We start from the raw sequence: 15,677 nt of genomic DNA, 5'->3' as shown, positions 1-15,677 counted from the left end.
TCCCTAGATGAAAGTTTTGAAAATTCGTCGCATTGATAAATGGTGTGTTCCCTTTTGCAAATAGGGCAACACTGTGTATTATCCGATTTATTTAAAGTTCCCTGTGATGAATATAGACCGCGAATGTTATGTGAATATTTCGTATTCCGTGAATACGCGCCCGCCTGAGAAATATTTCGTGTATTTTGCTTTTCAGCTTGATTTACCTCAAGAGATTCTAAGAGGTCCGCCCTTGATTTTAAAAACGTTTTAAAATCATCAAAACTAGGAATTTCATTATGTGTTTTGCTATTCTCCCATGCGCGTAAAGTCGATGTATCGAACTTACAAGAAATAATATGAATAAGGAGTATGTCCCACGAATCAGTAGGTAGCCCTAGCTGCTTTAACGCGTATAAATGCTTCGAAAAAATGTCAACTAATTGCCGCAATCTATTAGATGACTCTTTATGTATTGGCTCTATATTAAATAAGGCATTAACATGATTGGAAATTAATAATCTCTTATTATCGTACCTTTCCCTAATTAATTTCCACGCAACTGCATAGTTTTCGGCGGTAAACTCTAATGTTCGTATGACCTGCGCCGCACCGCCCTGTAATGAACTTCGTAAATAATGAAAACGCCTTATATTGTCTAAGTACTCATTTCTGTTAACTAAAGATTCAAAAAGATCTGCAAAATCTAACCAATTATTATAATTACCATCAAATTTTGGTAACTCGATAGGTTTAAGCTCAATACAATGCCCTGTATATGAATTCTTAGAGCGCTCACTTGCTTTATCGCTTTCTATACAAGCTACTTGTTGATTATCGCGAATGATTTTTCGCGCGACCGCTAATTGTGAATAATATTTGTTATAGAATTCTTCGCGCTCCGTATATTCATCCTCTAATAATTCAAATTGAACCGTATTTTCTATTTGCCCTTGAACTTCATCGAATTCGCCCTGTAAATGTTCTATATTATTTACCATTTCAATAGCCTGTAATACTTCTAAATCTGAAATCGTTTCACCCTTAGTTATTTTATCATTTAACGCTAATATAAATTTCGAAAATATTGTGAGTTTGCATTTAAAACCGCCCCTTTTTCGCTTTAAATTCTCCATAATTTTATGATGAATTAAACAGTAAACAGAAACAGATTATAAATCGCTTGATATTCGACCCTAACGTTCTCAGAATTATCACATGTGCAGAATAAAGGTACAAAGACTGATAAATAAGGGAATGTGAAATGGATAATGCTCACCAAAATATTGTATGTTTATTCTAACAGCCCTAGCCTCCTGGCGCCAAGGATATGCCTCAGGTCTTCACAGATTTTAAACCCACAGTTGTCCAATTATGTAACTGTCTTAAGAACAACGTTCGACAGTCTATAACGCGCTCGGGCCACTATGAATGCACTATTTCGCCCGCTAATGTGATGACACAAATATGAGTTCGGAATTCGGTGAATTTACACTGTTTCAACACAAGAATTTGATGATTCGGCTCGAATAGACCATGGATTTGCTTGATATGCACTTCGCTTGTGCCGCTGGTTAATAATCAAACTCCGTGCGAAAACAAAACTGATTTTATTTTGAATTACACAATACAATATATAAACGCTTATTAAGTATTATGTCCGCTCGCTCTGAATGCTGTATCACCGTATCCCGTCTCGTACTTGAGTGCTGTCTTCTTTGGGGTGCCTTAAGGGACTCGCCTTATCTTCACATATGGCACAATATATCTCCCTACATCACTATGTTGCCGGATTGTAAAAATGCATACAATAAACTTGAATTAGATAGAGGCGTGAACAATACTAAAGCAGATTTCTTATACCTCATTACAGAAGAATGTCATATTTTTGTAGTACTTTTCATTGTGTACATGTACATTTATACCAATAAATATGAGATGGACTATTAAAAATCTACTATTTAAGTTCCCTGGTATCTAATAAAACTTTCCTACATAAGGGACAGAATATGCTTTTAGCGCATCTAAGTAAAATCTCCAATGCGATTTCAAAACCTTGAAAGAGATTTTGAAATTCCTTTGGCATTACAAAAGTAGAGGGTTACTTAGAACAAAAGGTGGTAAAACAAGTCATTGCAGTCTGAGAAAGTTAATATAATAATAGTAGTAAGGATATATCAAGAAATAAAAGCAGATGCCGTTTTAGTAGTGCCAATGAACCGAGAATTGTTTGCAGATAATACGTAAGTTAATATTTCTTGTAAAATTACAATACCTAGAAGAGACGACTGAGAAACCAACTACCAGTAAGTAAGCCAGCAAGTCAAGTTTAGGTGACCCGGATTCGATTTCCGGCACAGATACTGGACGTTTTACAATGTTTAATTTAACTGAGCCGCCATCGTGCTTCGGAGGACACAAAAGCCATCGATAACAAGTTAGGTATACAGACAATTCCAAAACTGACATAATTACAGAAGCTGGTATAGAACCTAAGATAGAGAAAAATATAGTTGTAGTCCACTCTGAGCAACAGCCTTAAAAATATTCAGTCCTTGCAGGTTGATTCAAATCTTATGTGTAACAGGTTAAATCGTCGTGTCGTGGAAAATCAGGCAAAAGCTTCTTACTATTTAGTACCCTTCTGACTAGTACCTACAATCTTTATTGAGCTATGCTGTTATATCAATTTAATTTTATATACGTCTCTATTTATTAATACCAAAGAACCTCTCTAACGCAAGTTTTTTTTCTAAAATTAATTTACAAAACTCTTTTTCTATTTATTTTATGTTACTTATTATATTCACTGGGGAACAATTTAAAACACAACGTTTGTTGAGTTTGACTTTTGAGCTTTGAAGAATATTATCCCTCGGTTAGTGTTCTGGGGTATACCATACTCCAGAATACTCCTCCTCTTATTTCTATAAAATCGAAAGTAGATTAAATAGCACCTTCTAGCGCCTAGTAGCTGTAGTTTATACATGTTTTCTCACGATGACCTTGTTACCAGATGTACATACAATTTCAGTTTGAATTAGGAGTTGGCCAAAGACGGTTGGGGTGTCTGATACCCCGGTACACTACTGTTGTAACTTTTAGTTGTTTTGTGTTCTAGAGGTAAATTTACATGATATTTTTGATATTTTTTCGAGATGTATCATGATTTTTATTTTTCCTTCAGCGATACTGAATTATAGAATAATTATGTCTTACGAACAAGAGCAGGAAAGGTTAAAACGTTTATGGGTGGAGTTTGGCAGTATTTCTGATGATGATTAATCGTTCATTGATAGTGAATCTGAGGAAGAACAAACCGCATTAGAAAGTCAAGAGACAATTATATTGGAAGAAGGAGAGGATCAAGGAGAGACAGCACACAAAAGGGAGGACTCGCAAGAAGTGGAGGCTGAAGAAGATAGTGAATTTTCAAGTGATTCAGGAAGTGGTAGTGAGAATAATGGTAAGAAATACTTTTTAGATAAAAACAAATCAAAGTGGTTCAAGCTTCCAAAAAACAAACAAGTGGGAACAAGGTTGGACACTCTAATTACATATTTACCTGGTGTAAAAGAATAGCACGAGAAAAGCAGAGTGTTTCCTTATTGTTGGTTGTTATTCTTTACAGAAGAAATGTTAGATACCATTGTTGACTATACAAATGTAAAATTAGCGACGAAAGCCCCACGGTACGATGCACGACATCAGTATTTAGTCAAAGAGACTGACAAAATAGAAGTCAAACCGACAAAATATTTCAGATCTTTGGGATACTGATTGCAGCGGTATTGATGTCATTCGAACAACAATGTCACAACAAAGATATTCCATTTTCTTGCAATGTTTGCGATTTGACAATGTGCAAAATAAAATTGGCAGCAATTCGAGGTATATTTGATCAACTCATTGTCAACTGTAAGACAGACTATATACCAAGTCAAAATCTTACAATAGACGAAAAACTGGAATCGTTCAGGGGACGTGTGTCATTTCTTCAATACATACTGAATAAGACAGCGAAACATGGCTTAAAAGTATTTGCGCTAGTGGATGCCAAAACTTACTACTGTCTAAACATGGAAGTTATCGGCATACAGCCTGAAGGAGCTTTCCAACAAAGTAACAATCCGCAAAACAACGTTTGATTGGGCCAGTTTGTGGTACTAAACGTAATATTACTTTCAATAACTGGTTTACCAGTTATTCGCTCATGATCAATCTACTTCAAACTCATCATCTTACATCGGTTGACACAGTTAGGAAGAACAAAAGGCAAATTCCAACAGCACTTCTGAACACACGAGGAAGAGAAATTCGCAGTTTAAAATTTGCCTTCGAAGAAGATATAACGGCTGTCTCATATGTGCTAAAAAAGTCAAAAAATGTAATCCGCTTTTCTACATTGCATCATGATGATACTATAATTGAAGAAACTGGTGAAAAGAAATTACCTGAAATTATCGACTTTTACAATTCAACCAAAGGCAGTGTAGATACTTGGATGAGCTATCTGCTAATTACAGCGTATCAAGAAATAGTCGTCGTTGGACTTTGACACTATTTTTTTTCGTTTTTTAATACAGCTGGAGTGAATGCTCAAGTTATATATAAAACAAATCCAAAAAACGATAAATTAAAAAGACAATTTTTTTTGAAAGAACTGGGTGTGCAGCTGCTTTCTGAGTTTCGAAACCAACGAACACAAAATCCTTCCTTGCGTCGACCACTACGTGATAATCAGCAACCAGAGGTACATCAGTTGGGACCTAAGCGACGTAGGACATATGGCTCTAGCAGTAGATGTTCTGTTTGTCCAAGACATAAAGATAGGAAGACTAAGATAAGAAGAAAATTTTTATAATATCTGAGTGTATTATTGTTAACTCGTGTTTTTTAAATAGCATAATTGGAATATGTTGGATAAATGATGTTTACCATTTAAATATAAGACTTTTACAGTACCATATTTAATTTATTTAAATCATAAATAAGTAAAAAATCAAGATTAACCATTTGAAATGATTAAATTTAAAAATTTTAACTTCCTGCTTTAGTTTAGTTTGGGGTATGACATACCCCGGAACACCTCTGGTGCTAATTTATCTAGGCACACTAACGCAGGGTTAGACTTTATGTGTAGTAATTAAAAAAGGTAAAATTTCATTACAAAATATGAATAGTTTTTCGAAAGGAAGCTTTCCGCTAGTTACGAACCTGTTAAAATCGGAACTGACCTGTCCAGGTCATTTAAAGCCCACAAATTTATTTTCCATAACATAAGTGTCGGATTTTTGAACACTCAGAGTCGGCTTCCGGCAAGGCGATGTCGGCTACAATGACAATTCTTGTCAAAATACTGAATTTGCGTTTGTCAGGAATTTAAGTTGCAAAAATAATTCTTAAATAATTAAGTTATATATGTTAATGTGTGTTATATTGAATACCGAAGGGTATTACGCTTTTTAAAGTATTAATGTGTACGTGCGATGCTAACAGAAATGCAAGTTTTCACAGCATTTATGGTAAGAGGTAATCCTAACCTACATACCTGGGAAAAACTAATTTTATCCACTTTCTTTCAGAATGTTGAGTGTACTCGGTCGTATATCGATGACTTGTACTCAAAGGATCCTTCCAAGTGTCTCGCATCTATTGTTTGTATTAAAAATTCAGTGATCGGCTCAAACCGCCAAAAGGAAAGTGTTATAGCCCAAGGTATAGTACCAAGGCTTTTATTTCTCTTGCGAGACAAAGGCACGAAAACAAATGTGCGTATTGAAGCAGCTGTAACAATTGGATCTCTTGCCAAAGGTACTGAGGACCATGTAGAACTTCTTATCAATTCTGGAACTAGTCAAATTCTTTTGGAAGTACTTGATGAAAATGAGCCGAGATTAATAGATGCCTGCCTGTGTTGTCTACGTACATTGTCCCAGCATTCCATTTCGTGCGATGTCAAATATAATGTAAAAAATTTACAGAAGTTATTAAGTTTTGCTGGTCCCAAAGATACCCTACAGCGTCAATCATGTGTTGCCAATATTATAACTTCTGCATGCAGAGGACCTGCTGAACAAAATATTTTATGCTCAATAGGAGCTCCTGCAACTTTAGCATCTTTACTGTCTGTCCAAAACTATTCTGTTACTATACCTATTGTAACTTGTTTAGCTACTATGTGTTTTAATAATTCTGTGGTAGCTGGTGTTATAGTGAATACTAGTTGCAAGGGGATTAGAATTCCTGATTATCTTGAAATACTCATATCTAGAGATAGACCCATTGATATGCAGTTGGGAGCTGCTAAATGTCTTACAAATTTATATCGAGCTGGGGCCATATCAGCATATGATCCAATCATTACCTATAGAACCCTTCCATGTCTAGTACGATTGTGCCAGGTAAGTTATATAAGTATATACAACTAACTAACAAACTATGTAAGAGGTTTTATAAATAATTTTTCAATAACATACACTGATGGCCAAAAATAAATGCAACATTTTGTATAGGGATATTTATTTGGATCAAAAGTATTTCTTTGTAAGTTTTATCTAAAAATATAGGTATATATGTGATAAAGTTTTGAAAGGAAGCTATAATTTAACTTAGCTTTACCCCACTATCTTTTCTTTAATTGATGTTTTTTTCTTTTTTTTTTCGCAAAAACAAAAAAGATAAAATTTATTTCTGTGTATATATCTTTAGTTTATTTGTAATTTTTAGTCATTGTAGGCATGAAAGAGGCCAGTTTCGGTTTATGGGAAAATTCACGAAGAGTTAAAGCTAATCCATCAACAGTGTTAAGAGTTTGGAGGAGGTGGTCCAATGATAAGACTTATTGACATCATGGAGGGTCTGGACATCCTAGAATATTGCATGGCTGTAATTTGCATTATCTTACACTTCTTGCTCTCAGAAATAGATGGAGCAGTGTACATCAAGATGATTTAGTTGCAGCTACAGAAAGGGTAGTCTTAAGAAGAACAGTTAATCAAAGATTACTTAGAATGCGACTGAGAGCTTACCATACATTTTTGGTGTTACCTTTGATACCACAGCATAAGATTTGACACTTACGATGGTACAGAGCTCGGCAAAACTAGAGTGGCCAATGGAATTTTGTGTGTTTCAGTGATGAATCTAGATTTGTTTGGATGGCTCTGATGGCCTCATAATGGTAAGATGTTTTTGAGGAGAGAGACGAAATATAGACTTAATTGTTGAACTTCATACAGCAAGACAACCAATCATTATGGCATGAAGTGCTATATGTTTGTTAAGCAGATCACCTCTAGCTCTTTCTCATTTTTTTCATAAATTGTTTAATAAAAAATTTAGCCTACCTTTTGAAGTATAGGCATAGTTAAATTATCATTCCAAATAATATTTCAAAACAAATTAACCAAAGAACTAGGATTATATACAATTTACCCAGCCCAAAACATATACCACCTTGGAATGTGGTCAGAATGAATATAGTCAGATGAAGTCAGAACTAATTTGTTCAATTTTAATCGTAACAAATCAAGATAGTTTATCTAATTTTTTTGGCCATCAGTATATATACTATATTTTTTCGAAGTTATTGTGAAGTGGTGGTTACAATGTATTATTGGTTGCATAATTAATAGGAACCATTTTGCAAATAATTTGAAGCATTGTATTTTTGAAATTTAATCTAATATCTAAGATTAACATCTAACATATAGAGGTAAAACATTTATAATGAACTTTGCTTAAAATTTATTGTAATAAATATTTAGAAACATCTTAATAAAGCCACACAGCTAGCTATAAATTATCTGATATGTATAAAAATACAGAATGAGAATGAGTTTAAAGTGTGGAACACTTCAATTATCTAAGAAACAGATTGCATGATTTATATAACTTTTAGTTTTTGAAGAGTTTTATAATACGGCTAATCTTTTTTTGTAGAAATTGTGACATTTTCTGAAAATGTAATGAACTTTATTATTTCATATGGATCACCCATTACCCTGCTGGTAATATAAGGACCCTTATATTACCAATAGAACTGGAGATATAAATTTTGTTTTAAATAATAAAAAAAATCAAATGTAAATGTTAAGCCTTCAAATTTTTGATAGCTTTGAAATATAGTATCAATCTTTATACCCTGAAAACTAAAATAGAAGTTTAAGCATAATTGAACTTCCAGAGTGTTTCAAAGCAAAGGTACAGAACATAATATATATTTTAGATTGAACACCAAGAAACTCATCGAGCTGCAGCAGCAGATACTTTGGCTTATTTGACAGAGGTTGACAGCAATCTGCAGCAGGTGGCAGCTATCAGTAATCAATTAGTTAGTGCTCTAGTCGATCTATTGAAATGTCCCAGTGTTGCTGCTCGTGGAGCTTCTTTCAGGTATAAACATTTATTCCTATACAAAAAGAAACAGTTGTATGCTTGTATTGTTATGTATTGATAATGTTGAGACATGCTTAGATTGACCATATACTAATTATTTTTGCATATAGGGCTTTTGCCTCATTGGGAGCCAATGATGAAGACATCAGAAAACGAATCATTGATACCAAATGTTTGATGGATCGTGTTGTGGATGGATTAGGAGATGAGAATAAAGAAATAAGGTTAGCTGCTGTAAGATGTTTACACTCTTTGAGCAGGTCAGTCCAGCAGTTGAGGACAACTTTTCAAGATCATTCAGTGTGGAGACCATTAATGACTTTACTAACAGGTAAATATTTCACATTTGATATTCTACAGCTGAATTATTAAGTAAAAAGTGTTTTACTATGAATTTTTTACCTTATTTTTATGTCTTATGTAATTACCAACAAATCATCACAAAAATTAATTAATTTGTTGATAAGTTGGGGCAAATACAACCAGTCACTAATTTATCAGTTATGTTTATTGTTAAAAGAATGTTATATCTGGGTAGGTATGGAGAGAATCATTAATACATTTTTGATTTTATTTTTTTATCCCTTATGTTTGTCAAGAGTGTTTTAAAATGAAATCTGCCTCAATAAAGAAAAGTCCTAAGAATACGAGAAAAAAAGAAGCATATGATATATGTTGATGATGATATCATATTATTTTCCAGATTCTCCATGCAATGAACTCTTGACAGCTGCTTCGTCTGCTCTCTGTAATTTACTGCTGGAATTTTCACCTGCCAAAGAACCTATGATTCAACAAGGAGTCGTCCAATTACTAGCCACTATTACCTCACAGTCGGACCCAAGCCTTCGGCTGAATGGTGTTTGGGCATTGATGAATCTTGCATTTCAAGCAGAACAGAGGCTAAAATCACAAATTTTACAAACATTGGGGACTGATCAAATTTTTAGGTTGCTAGCTGATCCTGATACAAAGGTAAATCAATTTCTTTTTATTGTGGGCTTTATTTGTTTCTTATTGATGAATGATTTATTCATTTTATAATATACCCTGGTGTCTTTTTTTTGTACTATTTATTTTTCTTACCCAAATGCTGATATATTTTCACCCCTAAATATTGTACTAGATATATAGATAGATAGATTTAGAGAGGTGGTCTTTTGGCCAATTCCGCTGCGACCTTTTAAGATCTATTGTGGTCCTCTAGTCCTAGATAACATTCTCTAGCCTGACCCTTTTTAAAAAATCTAATAGCTTCGAGACTGTACCTTCCATGTAGCTAGTTGCCGGTGGATTTTTTTCTCCTAATACAAAGAACCGCACATGACTTGTGCCAGACTGTCACACTGACTTAGAATGTGCTCTGCTGTTTCTTCTTCAAGTTGACAGAATCTGCACAGGTCATCATCTGATATTGTTATCAGCTTCAAGTGCCTATTCAGCTTACAGTGCCCTGTTAGGTGACCTACTATGGCTTTGACAGTTTTCCTGTCTTTGCTTATTAGGTCTGCCGTAAATTTTGGCGAATGTTCTGTAATGAACTGTTTCGCCTGTCTTTGTCCTGGTGAATTCCTCCACCCAGAGATTTGTGAACTACCCACTTCCTTGTAGCGGTTCTTGTTACTGACTTTGCAACGCCGCAGAAAGCTTTCGGTCCAATGAATGGCATTGATGATCCTTGTTTGACCATTTCATCTGCATTTTCATTGCTCTTATGACCCTCGTAATAAAGCCCCGGTACCCAGGCTGCTGTAACCTTGCTACAGTCTCCTAGTTTATTTAGGGCACACACACAGTCCCATACTAGCTTAGGATTGACCTCTACCTGAACATTCTTTCCTGCCTTTTTATTTCTTCCACGCAGTGATGGGTTGCCATTATTTCCGCCTGGAAAACTGTCACATCCTTAGATAGACTTACCGGGACATGTATCTCTTGATTTGTCCCTACTATGCCGGCTCCCGCACCCTCCGATGTTTTTGAGCCTTCCGTGTACCAGGTAGCTGCAACCTTTATTCCAGTTTTCTCTCTCTGGTATCCTAATTGTGAACTTACTGTTAAAATTATATCTCGTAGCTGTTGCATCGATATGTTGTCCCATATCAATACCGGCTTTTAGCTCCTCGATTAGCTTTCTGTTGTCAGCACCATGCATCTGGCTTATATGTCTCTGACTATGGATTAATCTGTGCATCACTGATCTGGCTTCGCCCTGTATAAAGATATGAAGTGGTGGTAGATTCAGTAGGACTTCCAACGATGCAGTAGGAGTTGTTTTTATGGCCCCCGTAATACATAGGCATGCTAGCCTTTGTGAATTACCTAGCAGCCTTATTGCTCCCACTTGCTGAGTCTTTGTCTACCACGTCACCGAGCCATAGGTTATCATTGGTCTAATAACCCTTGTGTATAACCATAGAGGCGTTTTGGGGTTAAGTCCCCAATCCTTACTGCACATTCTTCTACATCTGCCCAGGGACATAGTAGCTTTCTTTGTGGTTTTCAGAATGTATTCCAGAATATTCCATGTAAGCCTATGATCAAAATACACCCCAAGGTGTTTTGTTTCTTTGGCAAATGAAATGTCTGTTCCTCCCAGCACCAGTGGTTTTAGGCCTTGTAGTGCTGTTTTTTTTTTTGTGAAGATTTATCTTTCTCCTCTCTTTTTTTATAACCATTATTTTTGCATAGAGTAAACTAAAAAAAGTGACTTTTGTAGGTATTAATGAAAACTTTGGGACTTTTAAGAAATTTGGTATCTCCCCGTACCCATACAGATATGATGATGGCATTGCACGGTCCACAGATAATGCAAGGTGTCGTTTTGGTTTTGGAAGGTCCTCATCCACCCGACGTCAAAGAACAAGCTCTCTGTATTCTAGGAAACATCGCAGACGGGGAAAGAGCCAGAGAACATATTATGTCTAATGAGGATGTACTCAAAAAGTTAATCGATTATATGATCCATCCAGCACCATGTTTACAGGTAAAAAAATTTCTTTTATTGGGTCGTTAGTCAATTCGATATATTAACTAATCTAATATTTATGTTTTCTTCTTTGTTATCAATTATATAGTTGTGCATAAACTACAATTATTACAAACAAATAAGTTATTTTTGAATGTGTCGTCGAACAGAGTATAATTTGTAAAAGGTTTCCTATCAGAAACACATAATATTAATTGTAGCGAATTAATTTAAAGCCACTTCCATTTGGTAAAAGAAGAAAGTCGTTTCATTATATTTTCGTTAAAAAGATTTGACAACGCCATATTCGCTACGTGCGTGACTGACGCGACACCTACCGCCTTCATCTGACAGTTTTGGACCTCCCAATTTGAGGTTAAACATATAATAAATATATACGAAATTGAAAATTAATAAAAATTAGTTTTATAATTATATTTTTCCAGTTTATTCAGTGCTATTCTTGAGTATACTCAAATATCTTCATCCTAAATATCTTAAAATTTCTTATTAACTACTGCAACATAATTATTTTTATTTCTACACAGTATTTCCATTGTGATATTCGGTAGATATTCAATTTTCTTTTTTTAATAACAACTTTTAAAACTTTAATGTAAATAAATTTTTAAGTGTCAGTTAATTTGTAGTTATTAAATATATAAGTTGTAAAACGAACGTATTTCTTTTATTTCACACCGTATATTCATTTAACCCTTTAAACTATTATTTATATTATTATCTCTTTCAGATACAACTTGTTATTTGACTGTATTAATTTATCTTTATGTATAATATGTCGTGTTTTTAGTGTTTACCGCGGGATAAATAAATCATAGTTTATTAGAAATGTATGGCACTTTTTTAGATTATGATTAAATCTTCTAAATAACTAATTAGTCATATTTGTATAGTAGTTTTAATATTATTGAGTCAGGCCCTGATCCCACCGCCATATTGGTATGATCGTTAGCCACACGTACTGACGCTGTTTTTAATACACACGTTAATATGCTCAGAGCTTCTCCATCGATTCTAACTCGATGAGATATATACACTGCATATAAATGAGGTTATGTGATATTTACTATTTCATATTAATAGCACGAATCCATCTTCTTTTTTTCTCTAATTTATATGTAATCTTTGGAAACCTATAAAAACTACACTCACTATTTTTGCTATTATTACCACAATTAAATACGCAATAATTATTTGCATTCATTTTTGATAAAATTTATGCGTAAAAAGATATGTCCAATTTTGTCATATTTTGCCGCTAGACACGCTGGCCTGGCATGTTTACTATAGTTACGCACGGAGCGAATATTCAATGCTGTTAGTGTATAAAGTCATTTTCTATATTTTGCTGTTGTTTCAAATCTAAATATTAAGTTTTCGCTTGACAGCTGACAGCATTATAAGCAATGCTCATTTGTAATTTTATAAATTTCTCCATTCTACACTAAAATACATATGTTTTTTAATATTTTTACAGGAATCTGCCGTTTTTTGTATAAACAATTTAACGAGGAGGGGCGAACCAAACGCCCTGGAAAGACAAAACCGCTTGAAAGAACTTGGAGTGGTCAATATTTTGCAGCAGTTATTAAGTACAACTGATACGATACTATTTAATAGGTAAATGTTTATTTATAAGGTTTTGTTCAATTTAAATTCGTCTTTTACACATTTTATTAAAAGATATATATGTAACGGAATTGTAACTAGTATTTCAAAAGAATTTCAAAATTTAGATCTAATTTAACCTAATCTAACCTAAAATGTCGTATGAAAGTTGGCCGTCTGGATCAATGGAGGAAAAATAGCAAAAATGACATTAGGATAAGTATTATTTAAACAATAAGAAGAATAGATATGGCCACAATCATTAACGCTGAGATCTATTGGTTATTAGCTGGGCAAATTATCCCCTGGGATATTACCCAATAAAGGAAGAAGAAGAAGATCTATTGGTTCCTTATATATTTTTTTGTAATTTATTTCTTGGACGTTTTAGTTTTATTGCTTTATACAACACATATACAAAAGCATCTGCCGAAAAAGATACATTGTGAATTATAACAAACATAGCAGTACAAGGATATTACAACATCCATAAAAACGGCACGGCTGCGGTGGATGGGACATGTAGAAAGCATGGAAGAAGATGAAATACTGACCAAAATAAGCCTGTATAATCAAAACCCTGAGGATATAGAGGAGAAAATCAAGTTGGATACGAGGAGGAGGAGGAGAAAAACAAGGGGAAAACCAAAGGTGATACGAGAAACAAATAGAAAAAAAGCAAAGCGCGAAGTAGATTTCAATGGAGAAGAATTCTTGAACCTACCAGGACCCAAAAAAGGTTGTCGACCTATTTATGATGATGAATCAAGGGCATGTGCTTAGTCAAGCAAGTCTAATGTATAGTATATTTTCTTTTGAAGTTCATGTGACTTTTTCATGCAATTATACTTAAATCTGAGTACATATGCACAACTTTTCAATTTATCTAAACCAAAGTATTTGTAGATAAAATATTTTCTTCTTTGAATTTGAACAGACAGATTCTTAGTTCATTTGTAGCAGATACTTTAGACCATTTTTGATTTCATTCTCCAACAAGAATGTTGGGTCATTCCATAATTCCACAAAAAAAATATTGGCCAATGTAGAAGGTTTTACAGCCATAGAAACTAAATCGATTGCATTTTTATTGGATGGGACATAGCGTCAAGAAATAGAAACGGTTGTTTTGAATTTGAGCAACACGATTACTATATTTTTAACCGATTTGGTAAATAGTTGAGCTAATTCAACACAATGCAATGGTTGAATCTCTGACCACAAAACCACTGCTACACATTATCTCTCACGATTACAAGCTATTCGACCGTGTGGACCACGTTATGTTGCTATGCGTAGGTATAAAGGGTTTTTTCTAGGCCACTTTCCAAGATGGTCGCCATCAGAATTCAAGATAAAGTATTCTCTTGCCTCAAGACCACGTTCCTGAAGTGTGGTGGTATGGCTACGCCCCTGGTCCAATGACGTAACGTAATTTGCTGTTACGCTAGCAACGCCCAATGACCTAGCATAGCCAAAAATGGTAAATGGCAACATCTGACCAATAGCGGCATAGCAAAGCTCGTATTGGTCAACGGCTAACCAATGAGAGTCACGTGAAAATGCCCAAGCGTGCAAGCTGCTTTTGGTCAAAGCTAATGGTCACAAGAAAAATATAAACGTCAAGAGTAAGAGTTTCAAAAAAACGATAAACAGAAAAACAGTCAAAGAATGACAAGAAGAAGAGTGGATATAAGTTGACTTAATGTGGTCTTTCAATCGATATGTCAAGAACGATGGGAAGAGTGCCAAGAACGATAAGCAGAAGAGACGATACAAGAACACCTAGAATTGGCCTAAAACCAAACAAAAAATAGTCGTCTACTATTAGCTACTCTGAAGTGGCCTAGAATGAACTCTATATATCTACTGCCCTGTATCTACAGCCCTATAAAAAAGCCTCGACCTTCTCAAGTCTATTACGCCAGTCAGTTCTATCCATTGCCAACTGTTGCCAGTTTGCTACGCCTATTATCTACTGCTATGTACTACATAAAGTAGGAGGGAACGAGTCCTAACAAGGAATGAAAAACTCTCCAAATGGTTTTCCAAAGAAAATTCTTGACTTTTGTGCTCATGCCTGTTGAAGGGGATAAGCTTAAAAATTTCGTTACAAAAAATAATTTAAACAATTAAAATCTGAGCTGTTTATATTAAAAAATCTAATTAATATTTTTTGTTTTTCAGAGTCAAAGCTGCTCTAACCCAGTTTGCAGACGTGTGATTTCCCTAATTTAAAATTCTCTCTTGCACATAAAAACCCTTTACGTAATTTATTGTGATTTTAATGTAGACTGAGTATGTATTTAAATAAAAAAATGTATGTACTTTAAGTCCTACAATTCATAATTTAAAAAAAAAGAGTACCTTATTATTGTTTCAGTTATTTTGTGTTACAGTTTTAATGCACACAAATTATATTGTGTTAACACTAGATCTGAATTTTATTAAACGACTCTTATAAAGAGATTTATTTGTTTTTTTTTTCTATTAGTTTTTTACCGGTGTTGGTCAGAGTTTCCCAAAATGGCGCCCATCCGTTTTTAGGAAAATACCTATTTTATTGCAGGAAAATGAAGAGGTTTATACCCCACAGACATCTCGAGGTGTCTTGCCAACTCCAGAAAAGAAGGCGCCTTCTAGATGGAGACACAAGAATACCCAACGACATAAAAAAATAAAGCTCAAGACTAAAAGAAAT

The 15,677-nt window shown here is 34.4% G+C and overlaps 1 protein-coding gene across 1 annotated transcript; it reads left to right on the top strand.

Annotated features, from left to right (window-relative positions):
* Nucleotides 1-5,288: 5,288 nt before the first annotated feature.
* Nucleotides 5,289-15,445, top strand: LOC140437748 (armadillo repeat-containing protein 8-like). The gene is made up of 8 exons (XM_072527445.1): nt 5,289-5,504; nt 5,565-6,383; nt 8,210-8,376; nt 8,490-8,710; nt 9,083-9,354; nt 11,099-11,365; nt 12,846-12,988; nt 15,164-15,445. The coding sequence occupies exons 1-8, from the start codon at nt 5,469-5,471 to the stop codon at nt 15,198-15,200; spliced, it is 1,962 nt and encodes a 653-aa protein (XP_072383546.1). The 5' UTR covers nt 5,289-5,468; the 3' UTR covers nt 15,201-15,445.
* The last annotated feature ends 232 nt before the right edge of the window (nt 15,446-15,677 follow it).

Source organism: Diabrotica undecimpunctata, chromosome 3, assembly GCF_040954645.1.
Source record: "Diabrotica undecimpunctata isolate CICGRU chromosome 3, icDiaUnde3, whole genome shotgun sequence".
NCBI lineage: Eukaryota > Metazoa > Arthropoda > Insecta > Coleoptera > Chrysomelidae > Diabrotica > Diabrotica undecimpunctata.
Note: the sequence above shows the minus strand (reverse complement) of the source record. Positions and strands in the feature narration are given on the sequence as shown.